Source organism: Poecilia latipinna, unplaced genomic scaffold, assembly GCF_001443285.1.
Source record: "Poecilia latipinna isolate Pla-1442-1.1 unplaced genomic scaffold, P_latipinna-1.0 Scaffold3497, whole genome shotgun sequence".
Taxonomy (NCBI): Eukaryota; Metazoa; Chordata; class Actinopteri; order Cyprinodontiformes; family Poeciliidae; genus Poecilia; species Poecilia latipinna.
In genome coordinates this window covers 26653-45268 of record NW_015116113.1, presented here as the reverse complement: position 1 = coordinate 45268, position 18616 = coordinate 26653, and the positions used below count along the sequence as shown (strand labels likewise).

General features: G+C 41.3%; 1 protein-coding gene across 1 annotated transcript; it reads right to left on the bottom strand.

Moving 5' to 3' along the window:
- Positions 1-3640: 3640 nt before the first annotated feature.
- Positions 3641-17616, bottom strand: LOC106941099 (agrin-like). The gene is made up of 3 exons (XM_015024036.1): positions 15603-17616; positions 9008-9046; positions 3641-4847 (listed from the first exon to the last, which is right to left on the bottom strand). The coding sequence occupies exons 1-3, from the start codon at positions 15763-15765 to the stop codon at positions 4729-4731; spliced, it is 321 nt and encodes a 106-aa protein (XP_014879522.1). The 5' UTR covers positions 15766-17616; the 3' UTR covers positions 3641-4728.
- Positions 17617-18616: the final 1000 nt, after the last annotated feature.

Sequence of the window (18616 nt, the reverse complement as noted above, 5' to 3'; positions counted from 1 at the left end):
AATCACTGGAAACCAGAGGTGTGCCAATCGATCAGCCACCAATCATAATCGGCCGATTTCCATGAAAAAGTGTATGATCAGTGATCACCAATCGATCACTATCTCTTGTTGCTGACCACCTAAACCAATCAGCTGTATCTCACTTCGCAGCCTGCGTGTGCAGGCAATGACCAGTGATCGGCAGTGATTGGCTCTGACGGGAGATCGGAATTGGAATCGGCAGCAAAATTCCTGATTGCAGCATCCCTACTAAAAACCTCATGGAACTGAAGTATAACTAACCACAAAAGTATTAATAGATATAACTTTCTTATTGTCTGCTATGGTATGAAAGGATTTCAAGCACAGATTCATATAATTACTAATCTAACCATTAATTTAACATTTTTCAGACACAAGCCAAGCATCTGATGTTGTAAATGTGTGCATTAGCTTTAGATTTTTTAAGGAAAGCCTGTGAGTCACTGGGTTCTCTATATGGCTGTTCTGGGCTGAATCTCTGGTTTCACATCAGTTTCCTGCATGTCTTTTCTTTCTCTCCTCACATTCGTTCCTACCAACTTCTTGTTCAATGAAAAACATTTTCTCTACCTGCCAAGCCTTTCCCTTCAGCAGTGACTGAACATCTCAGAGATCAGACACATTATAAAAACATTTCTAATTAAGGATGTGTTTCTCCATGAACATAAATCTAGAGATATTTGTCTGCCATTGTTTTTCTCATGCCTTTCGGATGTGATTCAGTCTCCTCCCTGACAACACAACACCAAACTACTGACCAGTAAAAGCCAATCCAGCAAATCCTCTAATCAGTATTCAGAGGGTTTACATGTAGAAATGAATACAGAATAGCATAAATCTTGCAGAGATGTGCATAAATGCTACTTTGAAAAGTGCATAAACATAGTAGTGTGCTATTACCCTCCATCATGCTGAACGAACTGGCCTAGTTCAGTGTATAAATACTCCTTATACTGTGAGGGAGTCAGAACAGAAACGTTTAAGTAAGAGGGACTACAAGGCTCTCTCTTTTTATTTCTCTCTTTGTCTCAATATCTTTTCCTGCGCTCTGTCTCGCCTTCTGCTATCATAAGTCTTATTAAAATTGTGGAAGAAGGAGCATTCAGGAGCACTCAGACCAGAGCCTGGCTTTCTGCGAGGGCTAAGGTGGGGGGGGGGTCTGCAGGATGCGGGGGGGAGTGTTAATGGAGGGTGGAGGGGTGGGTGGATTTAGGGGGGTGCTTGCATGCTTGGCTCTGTATTGGGAAAATAAAGTATCAGAGCATAAATGGTGTTGCTGACATGCTACTGGGCCATGTGTCAGTGTGTTGTAATTGTGTCCAGTTGAGCGAAACACAGATATTCACAGACACGCACACACACAGGGGCCGATGCTTTGCCCACTCTAGCGTTGTCGTCATCCCTTTGGTTTGATTTCTGGACCTCAACCAGAATGTGACTGTGTGTGTCAGCAAGGTGAGACCTCCTACTTACTGCAGATGGAGCAACCGCATAAACCATAAATTAAGAATAGATTTTTTTTTTATGGGGACTGCATAGATACGTCTGCAAATAGATGCATGTGGACCTATAAGAGTAGTGGGTTGGAAAGACCAACAACAAGCAAAAGCAATCAATTACTTCATTAGGTAATGATTTGGTCTCCTACATGGATATGAAGTCACATCTTAAACTATTTCAGTTTCACAGGATTCAGTCTTCACAATGTCTCCTCTGTTGGTTTGTAATGTTTGTTAAAGGAATAAGATTTTGACATTTGATGTGATTTCCACAGGGTGATCCAGTCTTTGGTGTGTTTGTATTCAGCTGAACAGCAACTTAACATAAAACTTTGCTTAGATAGCTTGAGTTGAAACAAGTTGTTTTCTGTGACTGCTGCAATATTTCAGTTTAGTTTGTGTTATTTTACCAGTTTACTTCAGATGTTATCACATAAACAGGTCATATTGAATAATACAGAGTTAAATTAGATTCTGCATCAATTCCCATCATTTCCTCTCAGTTACAGTATCATCCAATCAGTAGGCGGATTCAGGATCGGGTTGTTTCCTTTCACCAATCCTGCTGCCCTAAAACGAGGACATTGAAAGTCTAACTGAAGGAAGACCGATCTTCATGTTGTACTGAATCCAAAACACAAGTTCCTGTTTTAGCCAGCGATGCTCATGGCAGCTGCTAACAAAAGTTGTTACTCCGTTAAATAAAGGATGAACTGGATCTGACTCTCAGTGCGGCTCAGAAAGCAGCAGTCCATTGTTTGTCCTTGTGACTGGTTTATAGCACAAACTCTTTATCAGCTCCATGTCACACACAAAGCAGTTTGATGTGAAAGCTTTCCCCCTACTGATCAGCTTACTGTGCGACAGAACAGTCTGTCAGACACAGAAAAGAAAAGGTTACTCTGAGTATGGAGTGAAGAACATGTGGGACCTTGAAAGTTTCACCCCAAATCCAAATATATTTCATGGTTCAGAAGAACTAAGATGGTGTTAAATTCACCCAGCTCTCCTTTGCAAAGTTTTAAAAGATGTGAGTTGGGTCATGCTGAGTTTGAGGAACTTCAGAATGAATAGTTTCATATCTACATGAACCCCCCAGTGACCACACAGTCAAAGTTTTCTAAAACATTCCCACAGCAGATAAAAATTCACACAAACCGTATAATCCAACATCAGGCTGTGGGTTGGTGTGAATGCTACACATGGAAACACGCACGCACGCACGCACGCACACACACACACACACACACACACACACACACACACACACACACAAACTTAAGATTCATCTGCAATCAGTAAACAATGTTTCTGACTGAGCCCAGAAAAACAAAAAGCACAGGGTGAAATGTTCAGCTAGTGAAACTTGTGTGAGTGTGTGTGCAAGTCTTTACAGAAGATCAGTGAACTGCAGATGTCTGACTCGAACTGCAGCAGATACCACTGTGAAAAAACCCCAGAACCGCACAGATATTGTTGAGCAAAACAATCCTTTGACTTGCAGTTCTTACTAAGGAAACAGTGACTGCAGGGCTGAGTTAATAGCAGGATATCACAACAGAGTACAGTTAAGAATCATGTTGACCCGGGAAGTCATTTATTTTCCCCTAATTAGCAACCTGACAGTGAAATTCGTCGCAACGGTTACACTCTACTAGTTTGGTCATTTTCACTCAACTATTAAATTAGTGCCCGCCCATCACAGCTCCAACTAGAATGATGTCTGATTTAAAATAACTTGCTGCTGTGTTAATCAAAAACGCAGCTTTTTACAGCTTCTGTGGGATAGTTGCGCCATCAACACGTGAAAGACAGAGCCAGCTAGTTTAAAGAGACATGCTAATTACTTCCAAAATATGACAACGAGCTCAGAGGAGGAGGGTTCCCTGAATGTCTCTGCACAGACATGCTGAGTGACTTCTTCACAGATGCAATCCTTCATTTTCTAAGATTTAAAAAATCATTTTATTTACAACTGCATTACGAAAAAAAAAGGTTTCTGTCTTAACTCCTTTAGCTCTGACATTATAACATTTAACTTGTTGTCATGTCTTTGTTTTATTAATTTAGCTTACATAATTTACAAGTGTGTTTTGTATTTTTGAAGTGAGGTGGTGTAAAGTTAGTTAGTTAGTTAGTTAGTTAGTTAGTTAGTTAGTTAGTTATAGTTCCTGTAACTGTAGAGGAAATGTATCACAGTAAGTTTGTAAAATCGTGAACAAATCCAAAGAATAAAGCAAAACTAACAGAGTTCGACAGAGCTTCCCTCGTCTATGTAAAAATTTATGGTTGGGTTAAGTTTGTAGCGCCTTTTTAATATATATGAACAATGTCCATGTTACTAGGCAAACGAGGCCAAATTTAGAATTTCATGACAAGAGTCCAAAACTTTTCAGCTATTCTGCATTTCTAAAATTAGCTAAAATGGTTAGCCCTCCACTGCTTTTCTTCTACAAACTCATCGCCATGGCAACAAGTTTCAGGGTCTCAAATTCATCGCCATGGCAACAAGTTTCAGGGTCTCAAATTCATCGCCATGGCAATGGGTCTCTCAAACTCATCGCCATGGCAACGAGGTAAGCAAGCTTAATAATCTAACTTTAAATAGTCAAACTATCCCTTTAAAAGACTCTTGTTGATTATTTCATGAGGATTTACATAAATGTCTTTGCATGATGATCAGTAACCACAAACAATCAAAACGTTTTATTTTTTTAGTATTTAAAAAAAATGACATAACATCTCGTTGTTTTACCCAAATATGTGCGGACCCAAAATATAGTATAAATTAATCAATTAATTTGATTAATCATCCTGTAAGCCATATTAAGGTATTAAGGTACTTGAGGCAGCTCCCCTTCTAAAAAAATACTGTAACAAAAAGGAGATTTTTTTTTTTTTTTTTTAACAGCAAAAACAGAATGTGTTTTGTTTTACTCAAACATGGTTTTAACGCGTGGTGGTTAGACTCTCAGACTGCTTACCCTGTTGCTACCCAGTCCTAATACTCTTCTGAAGGAAAGCGTCAGAACAATCCCTAACAGCAGAGACAAATTTACTACAAACTTCAAAGCAACATAAAGAGGATCTTTGTTGCTGTGCAGCGGCGATTCTGAGTGGCAGCCCAGTTCAAGACTGAGATATCTGGCAAAAGGACAACATTTAAAAGTCTCACTTAAGGCTGACATGTCACTTGCAGATTTCCTGATCAGAGACCTACCACTGAATCAGATACGTGAACAGAGACTCTGCCTGACAGCATCAACAGATGCTTCAGTATATTGAGCATCCACATCAAAAACCCACCCATCCTTCCAGCTCTGCAGCCTGTGAATCACCTGCATTTTCAATAAGTCAGGTTTATTTCACAGCTGCAGGGCATATAAAAGAAGACCTGCACTGTTAACTACATAAACAATTACTGCCTGTCAAGAGGATCAAAAGCAAACAGTGCTGCACTTTCCAGCTTGGTTTCTCTCTCATTGCAGCTGCTGTTTTTCTCTCTTTGGACATCTAATTCTAAGCTATCTCGGCAGATCAATAGTGGTTAAGCTCAGGTGAGATGAGGCAAGCCTGAGTGTAAACTGTATCTGAAGGATGGGCCTAATCTTTTGGTTTGAATAGTAGCCAGTGTGGATAGTACTCACATATAACTTGTCTTTAAGGGTTTGCTTTCTGTGACTAGCTCTGATGTTGCTAGTTTTGTAGCTACTTTCTTAGCTGGCTAGCTAGCTACTAAACTAACTAACATCGGCTGTAAGGTTTCTCATCATTGATTTGCAACATTTTAGATTATGATAATCTCTTTTGTACCATTACCACTATAGCTTAGCTATAGTTTTAGCATTCTCATACTCATCATATAACGGTAATTTAGATTTTCAGTTACAGCCAAAGCAAGTGATTGCTTTTCCATATACAAGTAAACATGCCTTTTGAAAGTTTCTTTTATTAATGAAAAAAAAAAGATTTTTTTCTTCTTTTGATGGAGTTAATGACATGCTGATCAGAACAACTGATGTATTTCATACTTTTCGTGTTTTGCATTAATTGTGCCACAGCTATTTACTATGTATCATAAATCTTTTATTCTCAGGAATCATAACACTGAATTGGGCTGAATTGTGAGAGATAAATAAACTGCAGTTAATTAAACTGAATACTGTTTCAGCCACAGAGCAGAGACACCAGATACAATCATTCAATCTGTCCACCTAAATATGTGAAATATTTACTAACTTTTAGGAAAATTATTGAATTTACTATTTTTTTTCTTATTGTTTCCTTGTAGTGATGCTCCGTGCAACAAGACGTACATGTATGGAGTTCAGCTCTGTTTTTTGGAAGATTTGTGCAATTTGCATGACAAAGTTAAGCCCACCTAATTATATCACCACTCGTCATAAAACTGGGCTACCAAGCTCCTCTTTGTATGAACCTGACACAGCCACAGATAATCATAATCCTAAGGCAACTTTTCAGCCTCACTTTTGATATCTTGATGTGAGACGTTCTCTGTCAGCCTCCCCGCCCCGGCTGAAAGATGAGGTAGATAATTCTACTGTTGTGTGAAATCTACGATGTGAAAAGATTTAATTAAGATAGGCCAAGGAGTCCTAATTAATTCTGCCTCTTTGCATGTCGGGCTTACTGTCAAGAACAGAGGGAAAAGGCTTCGGCAGAATAAATTACAGGGACGCTGTAACCGTTCTTCAGTCAATCTGAAAGAGGTGATAGAACTGATGCACTGGGTTTCCGTTTTCTCTCAGAGGTTCTGTTGGTTCCTGGTAATGTTTTTCCACAATAAGTGAGCCCACTAGCACTTCTTTCGCAGGCGTCCCACCATCTAAGATCAAATCACATTTCAGACCGGGAGTTTATTTTGACTGTCAGTCCTCTGGAGAGACCTGTCAGCGACCAAATGTGAAATTGAAAGCTTCCCTGCAAATGGGCTCTTGCTGGGCAAGTGGTGCTGAAGATGGTGGCAGTCACTAGAGACCTCTGAACTATCTAAGGCTCCACTCTTCCATTACACCTTCCTTCCTCCCAGTCTCTGGGCTATATTGAATCCTGATTGGTCTTTGTTTAGTCACTCACCTCCGGCTGAAATTGGATGAAATGAAAGGCCCAGGAGGGACTGAAGATGCCTCCTGGGAGCCATCTTCAGTGACTTTCCCACTGAACACTGAGACAGAAAAGTAAATCTATTTCTGTTCAATTACGACTATTTTTGGCCACAATCAACATCCCGTCTGAAGTTTGACATTAACCTATAATAGATGGCTATCGCAGCTTTACTCCTGCTTCTTGTCCTTGGCCGGCGGGGAAAGTACTGTCCATGTTTTTCTAAATCAGCTTGAGGCAAAAGCCTCATTTATCAAGCATTTCTCTCAGCCAAGCCCCATTCCCCCAAGTCCAATGTTAATCCCCCAAACTGCAAATTCTATGAGCTTTCCAGCTTTGGCTAAACACGCAACAACTGTCTTATTATCAGGAGACGACAGGCAATAATGACTGTGGCCTGAGCTAAGCAACTGCTCCTTTGAGCTTTCAAAGAAACCAGCTAATTAAAGGCTGCTTTATGACTTTTGTCACTTTTTGGACTTAGTGATTATGGGCCATTCATTGGGGAAGATTCATCAGCTATTTGTGTATGGCACACACCATACATATCATCAAAATGCTTTTTGCTTTATGTTGTGCCAAACCTACACATTTCTCCTCAGCAAGCCCCCAGACGATTCTTCAGTGTTTGCAGAAGGAAATTCTTTGACTTTCTGCACTCTCTCCTCGTGCTAATAAGGACATCTCATCAACGGCATTTCAGAGACAAACTAGGCTGTTTAAAAATGCCGGCTCCTTGGTATTTTGTCTGTGATTTCCTGTAATTAAGTACTGTGGAGTGGAGCGTCCTTGGCTCTAAGGACAAGTTCAGTGGAACGAGCTCTGTGCTCTTTGAAGCCAATTTGAATAATGGCATAGTTGCATTAGCACTCTGCTTTTCTCAAGCATCTTTCCCAAAACCTCTTGACTCCTTCAGAAACCATACATTAAAAAAAGAGGGACCGTGGCCCGCTGCCATATTTGGGCCAACTCTAATTGTCTAACTAGTGTTAAATGACCCAGAGAAACCGGGTCCCAGAGGGCAGGCTTACCCCGCTGATTGGAGACTTTGCTTTTTGTTTTCCTTGGCATATTAAACCAACGTAGGCTGCTGGTGCAAAGCCTACAGAACTATTGGAAATGTAATTAAGTGCCAGGAACGGCTTTTAAACGGTTGACTAGTGCAGAAACAAACTGTGTCCTTCAGGCAGCAAAAACTTTAATACATGGGAAATGAGTGGCTCAATGCAGGACCTCATTTCTTTTGTAGAGGAAAATTCAATGCAAGGCGGGAGCAGGATGCTCAATTGTGCTGAGTGCCATCTTTCAGCAGGATAGTCAGAAACAGACCAACAGAGACCTCTCTGCCAGAACCAATCATTCATCGGGACAACTGCATCAGTCAGAAAACAAAAACCACAAAACAAATGGACGCTTCAGACAGAGCTGGAGTTGAACCCCAGACCTTTGGGATGGGGAGCAATGTGAGAAAGATCCAATATTCTCATAACAACTCACAATCATTTCACTTCTACGGTGAACAGATAATTATCTCCCAACAATTTCTAATCTGATTAGTTTAAGTGACATGTGTCACCAGCTGCTTTTAGTTTTGGTTTCTCCTCTGATCGACTGTATAATTATCAGAAACAGATTCAGAGTTCACTCTGCAATCTTTTGTCCATCAGAGGTTTTGGGATCATCAGAAGACTTTTCTCTGCACCGAGCAACTCAAAATGATGCCACACCTTCAAAAAGGAGGCTGTCCCTGGCAACTGTGTCCATCTATGCAAGGCAGGAGCGGGATTCTCCCGCCAGAAAAGAAAAGATCAGCCCAACTATAAAACACTGTCTAACTGTGTTACTGCTGACAAATATTCATGATAGCAGCTTGAAAACCAGCTGTTTTCCTCCAATTAAAGCTCTCAGACTTACATTTTTTTTAGAAATAGGCTGTTGCTTTTTGTTAAATTAGCAGCTCGTGTTTCTGGCCAAGAACAAAACTGAAACCATAAAGAACCGTAGCGCGAGATTTATATCCGTCGCCTGGGAAGAGAACATACGGATAACAAGCCAAGATGAAAGTGACGCTTCCTGCCTGTGTTTTCTCCAGGTGCATGAAGTAATGTTGGGATGTTCACAGAGACAGGAAGGTGCATTATCTGACTATAGACATGGAGCTTCATCCTAACTAGCTGTGCAGAGGAGATCAAATCAAGTCATCAGGGACAGAGCAGAAATGATAAAGCGATCGCCGTACCAACGGCACAGAAACAAAATGCAGTGCGGCTAAATCTGGTAGAGAGGAGGCCACCCTCTTCAGAGGTCTGCTGTCTGAGGCGTCACTCTGCAGAAACCCAACAAAGACAGAACGGAGGACTTACCATCAGGAGGCTGGGCCGGAGTGAAGTGAGACGGTTTGTCTGAAAGAGACACAAACAGACAGAAACAGTTTAGTTTGGGGAAATCTGGAGATTCCTCTGGGTTAAAGCCAAGTAACTGAGTTGCTTCAAAAGTAAAAAGAAAGATAAAAAAAAGAAAGAAAGCGAACACATTTCGTCTTTGTGCTTCTCTATCTAAACCCTCTGGAACAGTGTGGCTGGACCCTGCAGGGATAAGGCAGAGCTAATCGGACAGGAGTGAGTTTCAGCAATATCAACATCATCACCGTGTCGTGACAGTCGCTTCTCCTAATCATCCCCAAACATACGACACGACTCCGCATAGTGCAAGAGCACAACAAGGATTTGAGGACAGAGGGATTTATTTTTGATGTTCTTGTCTGGTTGAAAAGTTCGAGATAAGACAGCAAATGCTCACAACAATGAAGGAGCAGGGAACAAACACTCAGCTCCAACCCACCTGCAGACACATGTGGAGTAAATCTGAAAGTTTCCCCCAGTAATACATCACATGACATCATGCTGCTCCGCCAAGACAATGACATACGGTGGCCCGGTGTGTGGGAGTACAGAACATCAGAGCTGGAGTGTCAAATGGCTGGGAAAGCTTCAGCTGGACGGCCTGTTGTAACCTAAGACCTTCACAGGTTCCACAACTTGGCTGCTTTAAGTGAAGTGGCCTCTTATCATTTTACACGGCAGGGTGTGCGAATAAATCAGAAAACAAACTTTTTTTTTTATTGCTGCTACACTGAATGATTATTTCTAAATTATAGGGTCAAAAGTATGGGAATAAGCTATTTTCCATCCCCAAGGAAATATTATATACAATCTGAATAAGTAAAGTGTGTAATTTCTGATATTAGGCAGCCGATGTTCTCATTTCAGAGGCAGTAAGGAGGAACGGTTTGTTCACTAGATAATGGTATATTCAAATTACAGCGGATTAAGCGCTGTGGATAGAATAACTGATTAAAAAGCTCGTCATTTTAGCAGCAAATAGGAAACATCAAGTGTGATAATTATGTATGCATGTTGTATAGATATAAAATATGACAGAAACATTATCAGAGAGAACTGTGAGAAGTTATTTTGCTCTAGGAATGGATTGTTGTGAGGATGTAAACACATTCAGCTCATGAGTCAACAGAATTCTGAATGAATACTGAATTCACCAGAAGTTTTTTTGGACAAACTGAGTCATGCTTTGTTTTTGTGGCTTTTATTTGACAGGTCTCTACACAGAACGGGATGTACCGAGAGAAAAGGAAGATGAACTAATTGGGCTCAGAGTCAAACCTGGACCGTCCGCTTGTAGCAGCCCCAACTCTATGCTTCTGGAATCACTTCACCAGTCTCTTTTTGCTATTTTTATCTGAATCTAAGGGGCCTCTAATACTTGAATATGTTCAGAATAGAATATCTTATTTCATTTTGATTAGTTTGAACATTTAAGTTTTTTTCCCCAAAGTTACCCATTTACTCTAGCCTGGCCATTCCATTCTCAGTCTGAGCTTTCCTCCTGTTGATTTGGATCGTCTCCAGTCCATTTTTGACTGAGCCAATCAGTGAACAGGAGGAGTGGTGAAGGATGACATTGATCTTTTGCTGAGTTTTAGATTGTACTCTGCCTATAGTTTTAGCAAGGGCAGCAGAGGACGTGAAGGAAGCCGTTCAGTTGGTGATGAATCTCCAAATATTTAACCCAACCAGCCGCCTTGTTCAGATCAGTTCTCTCTTCACAGAGGAGGATGGTTGTTTACAGTGCAAACAATTTCTGGTAAGCTTCATAACATCCAAGTGCCTCACTACATATGTCACGGACAAATGTCAGTGATTGGGGAAAAATAAAAACCGCCACGCCTCCAGAAGAAATTGGCCAGTCGAAGGTAAACTAGCTAACTTTCTCATAACAACTGGATAAAAACTGAAGAACTACTTCTTTTCTTTCTTTAAAATAAGAGCTTCAAATGTAAATAAGATTGTCATTGTCAGGCTTAAAGCACACAGGGATTATAATAATAGCTTACAATTAGCCATGATAGATAAGTCCCAGTCTGCTCACTGTACCTTCAACTGCAAAGGCATTGTCAAATACATTTTTCATCTGTGTTCTTCCATTAAGGTCCTCTAGAATCTTCTTTGACATTAAAACTCTCATGCTAAGTGTTGCGCTGAAGACACAGCAGATAAATAAGGGAGCACATAAAGGCATATCTGCTGTTCACCTCATTTGGATTATTTATCCCTCAGGGACGAAAAGAGACGACATTAATAATGATGTTAGTATTTCTTTTCAGCCCTTTGAGTAGCTGGTGTACCACCTTGTTGTTCCTCCTTTAGTTTGTAGTGAAAACTGCATCTCATAGTAAAACAAAGTGGATAAACAGCCAAAATCAGTATGGACATGGAGAGGAATTTAGTTCTCTGAATAAAGTCACATGCTGACTGCAATCCAGTTGCTCTTTACAGGACCAACTTTGTGTTGCTGAATAAATATTGTGGCGTTTTCATATCATGATATCTTGTGGCCCCTTTAATTGATGTACAAGAATATATCTGTCCTGCTTATGTTCCCTAAAATGCCAGACATTTTCAACAAATTGATGCACTTCCAAGGAGATTCCTGCAGAAAGCGTCACGATATAGCCCACCGATTTAAAGCATACCAGGAAACCGTAGCGCTAAACTCGACCCAGCTGAACCACCATCTCCACCCTGGCAGTCCATCCGGCTGTGTGAGTCACTCACCCCAGTGAGCCGAACAAACACACCAACACACATGTGCAACAAAGGTTGAGCAACCACTCAGATGCCTCTTTCATGTTCTGCGCACTGTGTGAGGGATAATGAGGAAGATGCAACACATCACTTTAATTACCTTCGCTGTGGCATTCTTTATTCTTCTTTATTTTCTAAAGAGGGTGGAGGAGGGGTCCACCAGCACACACCTCAACCTCCTTCACACTCAGAGCTGAAACCTTCCTAGGACTTCTGTGCTCCCCTTCCCCAGGGCGAGACAGAGCCCAATTTTAAATTTGGGTTTGCTTAAAATTGCTTGTCAACAGTCGTGGCTTCAGGATGGAAGTGTGTTTGTGTGTGAGAAAGAAAGGGGGCGAGGAAAGAAAAAAAAATGAAGATCGGGGAGCAGAGAGGCAAGTTTGGTGCTAGAGGTGAATAATGAATTGTCTGCTGAAGCTGCTTCGCAGTCAATCATGACGGTAACTGATTTCCATCTACTGGGAAGAGATTCAGGAACACATCAAAAACGTCAGGAAGAAGAAAACCAGCATGAGTGGACGTACAAGAGGAAGGATAAGGAGCTGCACTTTCCTCTGGTTCTTTCTAAGCATGTCTAAATATGCACAAAAAAAAACAGAGACAGACAGAGCCCACTCGTCATGTGAGGCAAATCTGAAAGGAGAAGCTTTAGTACAAAGTGAGCCGAGATGCCGGGCGAAGCTAAACGATTTCTTCACATTTCCATAACGAAAGGACAAGATAAGGTCTTTCCATAAACATATCAGCCACTTCCATCTCCCTTTACACCTGGCAGGCCTGTGTAAGTTCCCGGGCCTGTGTGAATGTCACAACACTGCCATCATTCACCCGATATCTCCAGCAAATCAATAAGTGTCTGGCCGTGACATTTACCCACGTGCAAGAACAGTTGTGTGTGCGCATTTATCTTTTTTGCATGTGTGCCACCTTCGCTTTGCTGCGGCTGATGTATGGTTGGGCAGAATGATGAAGAGAGTGTGTGTCTGAGCGGGCAAGAGAAGTTTAAGAGGGGGAAACAAACAAACTATCTATGTATGTGTGGACATGCCTCATCCCACATGGTGACAACAAAATTTGTAAATCTGGGGACAGCACCTGTCCTACTAAACACACACACGCACGCACACACATCTCTATCATACAATGAATGGGCTCTTGGCAGCATAATAGAGCTTTTTCGGGCTCATCAGTTTGTCCAGTTTTTTCAGCTCACTAACATATTAGAGGTGAAGATGGGCTTCCTCTAATTTAGTGTATTAAATCTAATTATGTCTGTTTGGTTTGGACTGATAAAGAAACAGAGAACTTATGAAGGACTCACCCTCACTCAAGGTACATGCAAAAAGTCAGAACTATGGATTCACTGACATCTTGCCCAATATTTCAAATAAACAGGGGGCAAATCTTTAAGGAGTTGTTCATATTGAGCTACAGGCTGTTTGCTGTTGCAGAGGACAGTAAAGATTTGAAGAATATATGCGGGTGTGTGTGTGTATATATATATATATATTTTTTTTTTTCATTGCATCCTTTCCATAATATTTTAATGAGGAATCAGAGAAAGTTTTGAGTTGATCTGACTTTTCACCAGCTATGTAGATATATTATGTATGTGTATTAATTTTAATACCTTAAGCTCCAGTACAATATTTTGTTAGATTAATCACTCAATTCCTAAAATAATTATTTAAAACAGCCCTAATTTAAAGTACAGAAGTGTAAGAAGCCATTTACAGACATCCTGTTTGTTGTATGGAGACATTAAAGCCGTTATGACAGACAGACGTCATGTTGATCATTCTGCTCCGTCATCGTTTCATATGTTTGAAATTTGGATTATTTGGACATAAAGGAACCATCTCTGGTACGATGTCAATTGATCGATGCCTCACCGTCTTTTATGAATTATCAAGCCAATGTCAGAAGCTAAAGACTGTTTAAATCAACAACTTTTTTACAGTTTTGTCTTTGCTTTATAACATTTAAAAAACCAACTGGTTTACACTGACACTTCTCTTACACACAGTGTGATATTGCCTCTCCTGACAAATAATTAAGGACTAATGACAAGACCATATAAAAGAAACACTGTAAAATAAAGTTCAATCAAAATGGCCTAAAATCTGTATCAGCAGGTCAAAACTGGGTTAGTAGACTCAAATCTTCTGATCCCTGCTGCTTCATTAATCTAAATTAAAATGTTTATTCCTTTTCTGTTTCAAGTAAAGAATTTTCATTTCTTTAGGAAGTTTTCCTTATTGTATAAAGAGCAGATATTCACCACCGCCATTCACCATTCTCACTCAAGCATATTATCTTGTGAGAACCCAAACCTCTCATGCCAACTGAAAGAGAATAGAAACAAAAAACACAGTGTCATATCGCTTGTTATGATCTGTATTTTCTGTGTAGTTATTTTTGAGGTTTTTCTGTGTTTTAGTCCATTTTCCCCTGTGAGTCTGTCATCCCTGTTGATTGCTCCCAGCTGTATCCAGTTCCCTGATTACGTTCCCTGTGTATTTAACCCCACCTCTTGTCTTTGTCTCTTGTCGAGTCCTTGTCTAAGTTTGTCAATTGTCTACGTACTTCTTGGTTTGCATCAGTCTGTCCGTCGTCGCAGTGGAACTGCTAAGTCCTGTGTCGGCGTCAGCTCTAGTGTTTCAGTCTCTGTAGTCAGTTGCTACCGGCATCTAGCTGTGTGCTTGCCTCTCGCCGTGCTGCCTGTCTTGGACTGTTTATTGAGCTACCTTCATCATTAAAATTATCATCACCATAACCTGGGTCTCAGCGTCTCTCCTCACCACCAACAACCACACATTTCATGACATCGCTAAAGAAATGTAACTCAAACAGCATTTCAGCCCACATTAACCACCATTTCTAACATTATCACAGCGGTACTTAGTGATCAAATTTAGTTACCTAATGTAATCTGCTGGTGATTAGGAGGTGCAAATCTTGCATAAGTAATAGCCCCACTTTGGAGAGTTAAGGAGATTTCACCTTTTGCACAGTTTGAACTTGCTGTACTGAAACAGAGCGTGTAAAAGAGAAGTAGAGTGAATTATTCCACCAAAAAGGTAGCTTTTGCATTTACTGTATTTTAACAAACTGCTGATTTGTACTTAACCTAAGTATAAATCAATACTTTTCACTCAGTAAAAAACTGTCAGAAGTGACTTGTATACAGGACCTGTGAATATGTGATTCAAGTATTCAGGCTGTAACTATAAATGAAAGATATAAATGAAATAAATTATCTTCACATTCAGAACCATTTGACAGAATCCTCTCCAAAAACACTTTCACTGGCAGCTAATGAGCTACTCCTTTCTTATTATACATCGGAAAGATGTGTTTGCAGTGAGAAGAGACGCAAGATTGGGTTTTTCCTAACCAAAAAAATTATTTTTACTGAGCCACCAAAGGCTTTTAATCTGCATGAAATACCTCACAGTTCAAAGTAAATGTCAGAGCTTTAGAGCAGAGATACAGAGTAGTCTGCGAAGCCAGAGTCAAGGAAAGGTGGACTTTGACTTTTACTGATCTGATGTTCCTATTTCAAGGGTAGATAAGGCTTTGAGATGTGTGGTATGCAAGGTTTTGTTCGGGGTTTTGCCTCAACAAGAACATTCAATGTAAGAACGATGTCACATAAACCAAGAGAAAACACAACATTTCTGATTGTTATGGATTATGTTTCCAGAGAGAGAAACCGTTGTAGTGGCTGAAAACTCAGAGGAAAACAGCACAAAAACAGAGTCAAAAAGTGTGTGCTTGAGGTGAGCAAACGTACAGTTATTGAGGAACAGCAGAACGGCGAAGCCCAGCGTGGAAGTGGCCAGCAGGATTAGGCAGATGTTGCAGGGGATCATAAAGTAGCGCACCACCAGCGACACTTTGTGCTGGTACCTGCGCTCCCGCTCCGGCGCCGGCGAAGGATAGTGGCAGCCGCTCATGCTCCACTCCAGCGACCCCCTCCCCTCCAGGGCGGGGGAGACGATGGGCCGAGGAGAGCGCCGGGGGGCGCCCAGGGACCCGTTGGAAAAAATAATGGCGGTGGAGTGAGAGTGGAAGACAACGAAAACAAAACTCAAAAAAAACAAAAGAAGATGAGTAATGGATGCAGTCTCAGCTGCGGTTCCAACCGTGCACTGTCACAGGGACCCGGTGACTGTTTCTGTCGGAGAATTGCAGCGGAAAGCTTTTAGCGGATTGCGAGCGGCACATTTTGCACAGATAATAACATCCATTTGGGGCTAAAGGACAGACAGTGTAAGCGGCGACTCATACAGCACCCCACCTGTCCGAATGACCTCCATTCCCTCTATCCCCTATGGCAAACACCCAAACTAATGGGAATTTAATGTGCAACTATCCGTATATACTTACAGCACAGACGTGTGTAGATTTAAGTAGGTGGTGATAATGTACTTTGCAATTTGTGTTACAAAGCTGTTGGCATGGATCTATAAGATAGAAATGTGTATGTGTTAGGTATGTGGGTGTTTAGGATTGTCAGATATCCACATGTAAACTTTCCACCCCAGGTCGATGGTAAATCCACAAAAAGAATCTCGTCCTTTCCTCTCTGTGACCCTGACTCGTAATTAGTTGATTGTTAAAGAGGTCAGGGGGTCCTTCAAAAAACTTCCAGACCAAAACAAGATCCTTCGCATGGGTCAAAAGTATTTCTCAAAGCGGGGGTGGCTTTCCAAGTTCCCTGTGGATGTCGTTTGATGCTCCTTTTTTTTATCTTACAAACAACTCTTTGCTTCCAACAGACTGGCTTCTTTGGTTGATGGTCAAGCACAAAAATCCCTCCAATGCTGACATCCTAACTGGAACAAGTTTATATCTGCTGAGGTGGTTGGCTGGGAAGCGTCTGAATATTTTACTAGGAACACTATGCTCCCAGGAGCAAGGAAAAGACTTGTTTTTCCAATGCGTCGGTGACTGCTCTATGGTTCAGTGCACTTTTATTTCGAGCTGGTCTTATGGGGGGGTAAGCCACTGCCACCTTCCCCTGCAGCCCTACCGGCCCTACTGAGGCCAAAAGCAGTTCAGAGGAAGTGTCACAGAGGGGGGAAAAGTTAAGATAGGTGAGCAGTCCCACTCAACCGGACGGTCCACAGCTGACACTGCTTCTGATGTGCAACAAAATAAAGACTGAAGAAACTCAGTGACTGATATAGATTGAGTCTGATAGAGTGAAAATTGGTCAAGAAAATCCTTCATTCTCCATTTGTTCTGGTAAGGTCAGGAAAGAAACGCTCATCCTCAGGTATCCAACATTTACTCCCTCATCCAGTCCGTTGTATACTCCAGTTCATCCATGAGGTACATCCACCATTCACTGGCCGTAAAAACGACAAACTAGGCAGCAGGTTCCCGGAGCGCTGTCAAATCCCTAAGGCAGCAGGTAGCGGTCCCGGTGTCAGCACGCTCGGTCGGCCAGCCAGAGCGGCAGGGAGTGAATGAATGAGAGAAGTCAGCGGACAAAAAGAGACAGGCTGCAAGTGAGCAGGAAGGAGGAGTGGTGGAAGAAGGAAAAGCTGATCCTGACACTTTGGTCCACCTTTTTTTTTCTTCCTGTTTTTGTGGGGAAAACAGCAGTGGCATATCGCTGGGCTTCCCAAACACTCGCTTCCGGAGTAGAACGTTGGCTTCTCAGCCCACAGCCAGCGGAATGGATGAGCGCATAATGAGAGAGCGAGAGAGACAGCGCATGAGAGAGAGCGAGGGATAGGGGAGTGTATGAGGGGCTGTCTTTAACAAAGGCAGAGGGAGGGGAGGTGTTGGGAGCCAGAGTTGAGTGAGGGAATAAAAAAAACAAACGAGGATAAAGGATTTTGGGAGGAGTATACTCGAGTCTCGTCAAAGAGAGGAGGGTCTGGGCAAACCGACAACACGGCAGCAACAAAGCAGAAGACAGCCAAAGACTTGGGAGACGTCAACCAACTCCTCTGTTACTTTGGAGTCTCATCAGAAGAGAGCGTCGTCCACACAAGCTGGAGAATTTTCACAAAGTCTTAATGAGGCAAACTGAGAAAAATAAAGGGTCTGCCAAAAGGAGAGGGCTAAATACATTAAGTCAGTCATGTATAGAAACTCCAAATAGCCCAAACCCACTTGTTTGTGACCCCCTTAGACAAAACAAACAAAACAAAAAACGGAGAAACTCTGCATCTGTTTCACACTTGCAAACCAATATTCTACTAATTAACCTTTGGAAATCTTTTCAGCCTTCGCTCAGTGAATAGATTCTTCTTTCCCACTTAAATTAACATTAAGCCATTAATCTGCCAGTGATCCGAGTTGATTGAAGAATTGTCTAATGATCAGTTCTGGTTGTTGTTCAACAAAACGTTGCTATTCTGTGACATAGCATTGGTCAAACTGGAAAATGAAATGGTGGCATCTACTGGCAGCGGCCATTTTATACCAACCAGTGGTCAACTTGTATCCCAATGTGTTGGACACCTTTTCAACAAAAAGTTCAAGTTATTTTAAAATTAAAGTTATTTTCTACATTTTGCTCAGTCTACTATAAAGAAACTTGGAATAATTTGTCATTTGATCAGAACCAAAACAAATGAAAATCATAATACATTTTCAATTAATAGCATATAAACTAATAAAATAATGTATGATTTCATATTTTTATGATCGTTCATGAAAATGCTGGCACAAAGCATAAACTGGTCCCATGTGGCTTAAGGAAAAGGTTTATTTACAGGTTCTAAGTGAAAGTTGGAGCCAAAACAAACCAAAAAAGTCTCTTCTTCTTCTAAATGACCAGCATTTAGA

What these genes read in the sequence shown, in the direction of transcription:
- LOC106941099 (XM_015024036.1), bottom strand. Translation starts at nt 15,765, where the DNA reads ATGAGCGGCTGCCACTATCCTTCGCCGGCGCCGGAGCGGGAGCGCAGG. An exon ending in TCTGCTGTTCCTCAATAACT is followed by an intron (nt 9,047 to 15,602) that starts GTACGTTTGCTC and finishes TGTCTCTTTCAG; the next exon opens with ACAAACCGTCTCACTTCACT. An exon ending in TCCGGCCCAGCCTCCTGATG is followed by an intron (nt 4,848 to 9,007) that starts GTAAGTCCTCCG and finishes GGTGATTCACAG; the next exon opens with GCTGCAGAGCTGGAAGGATG.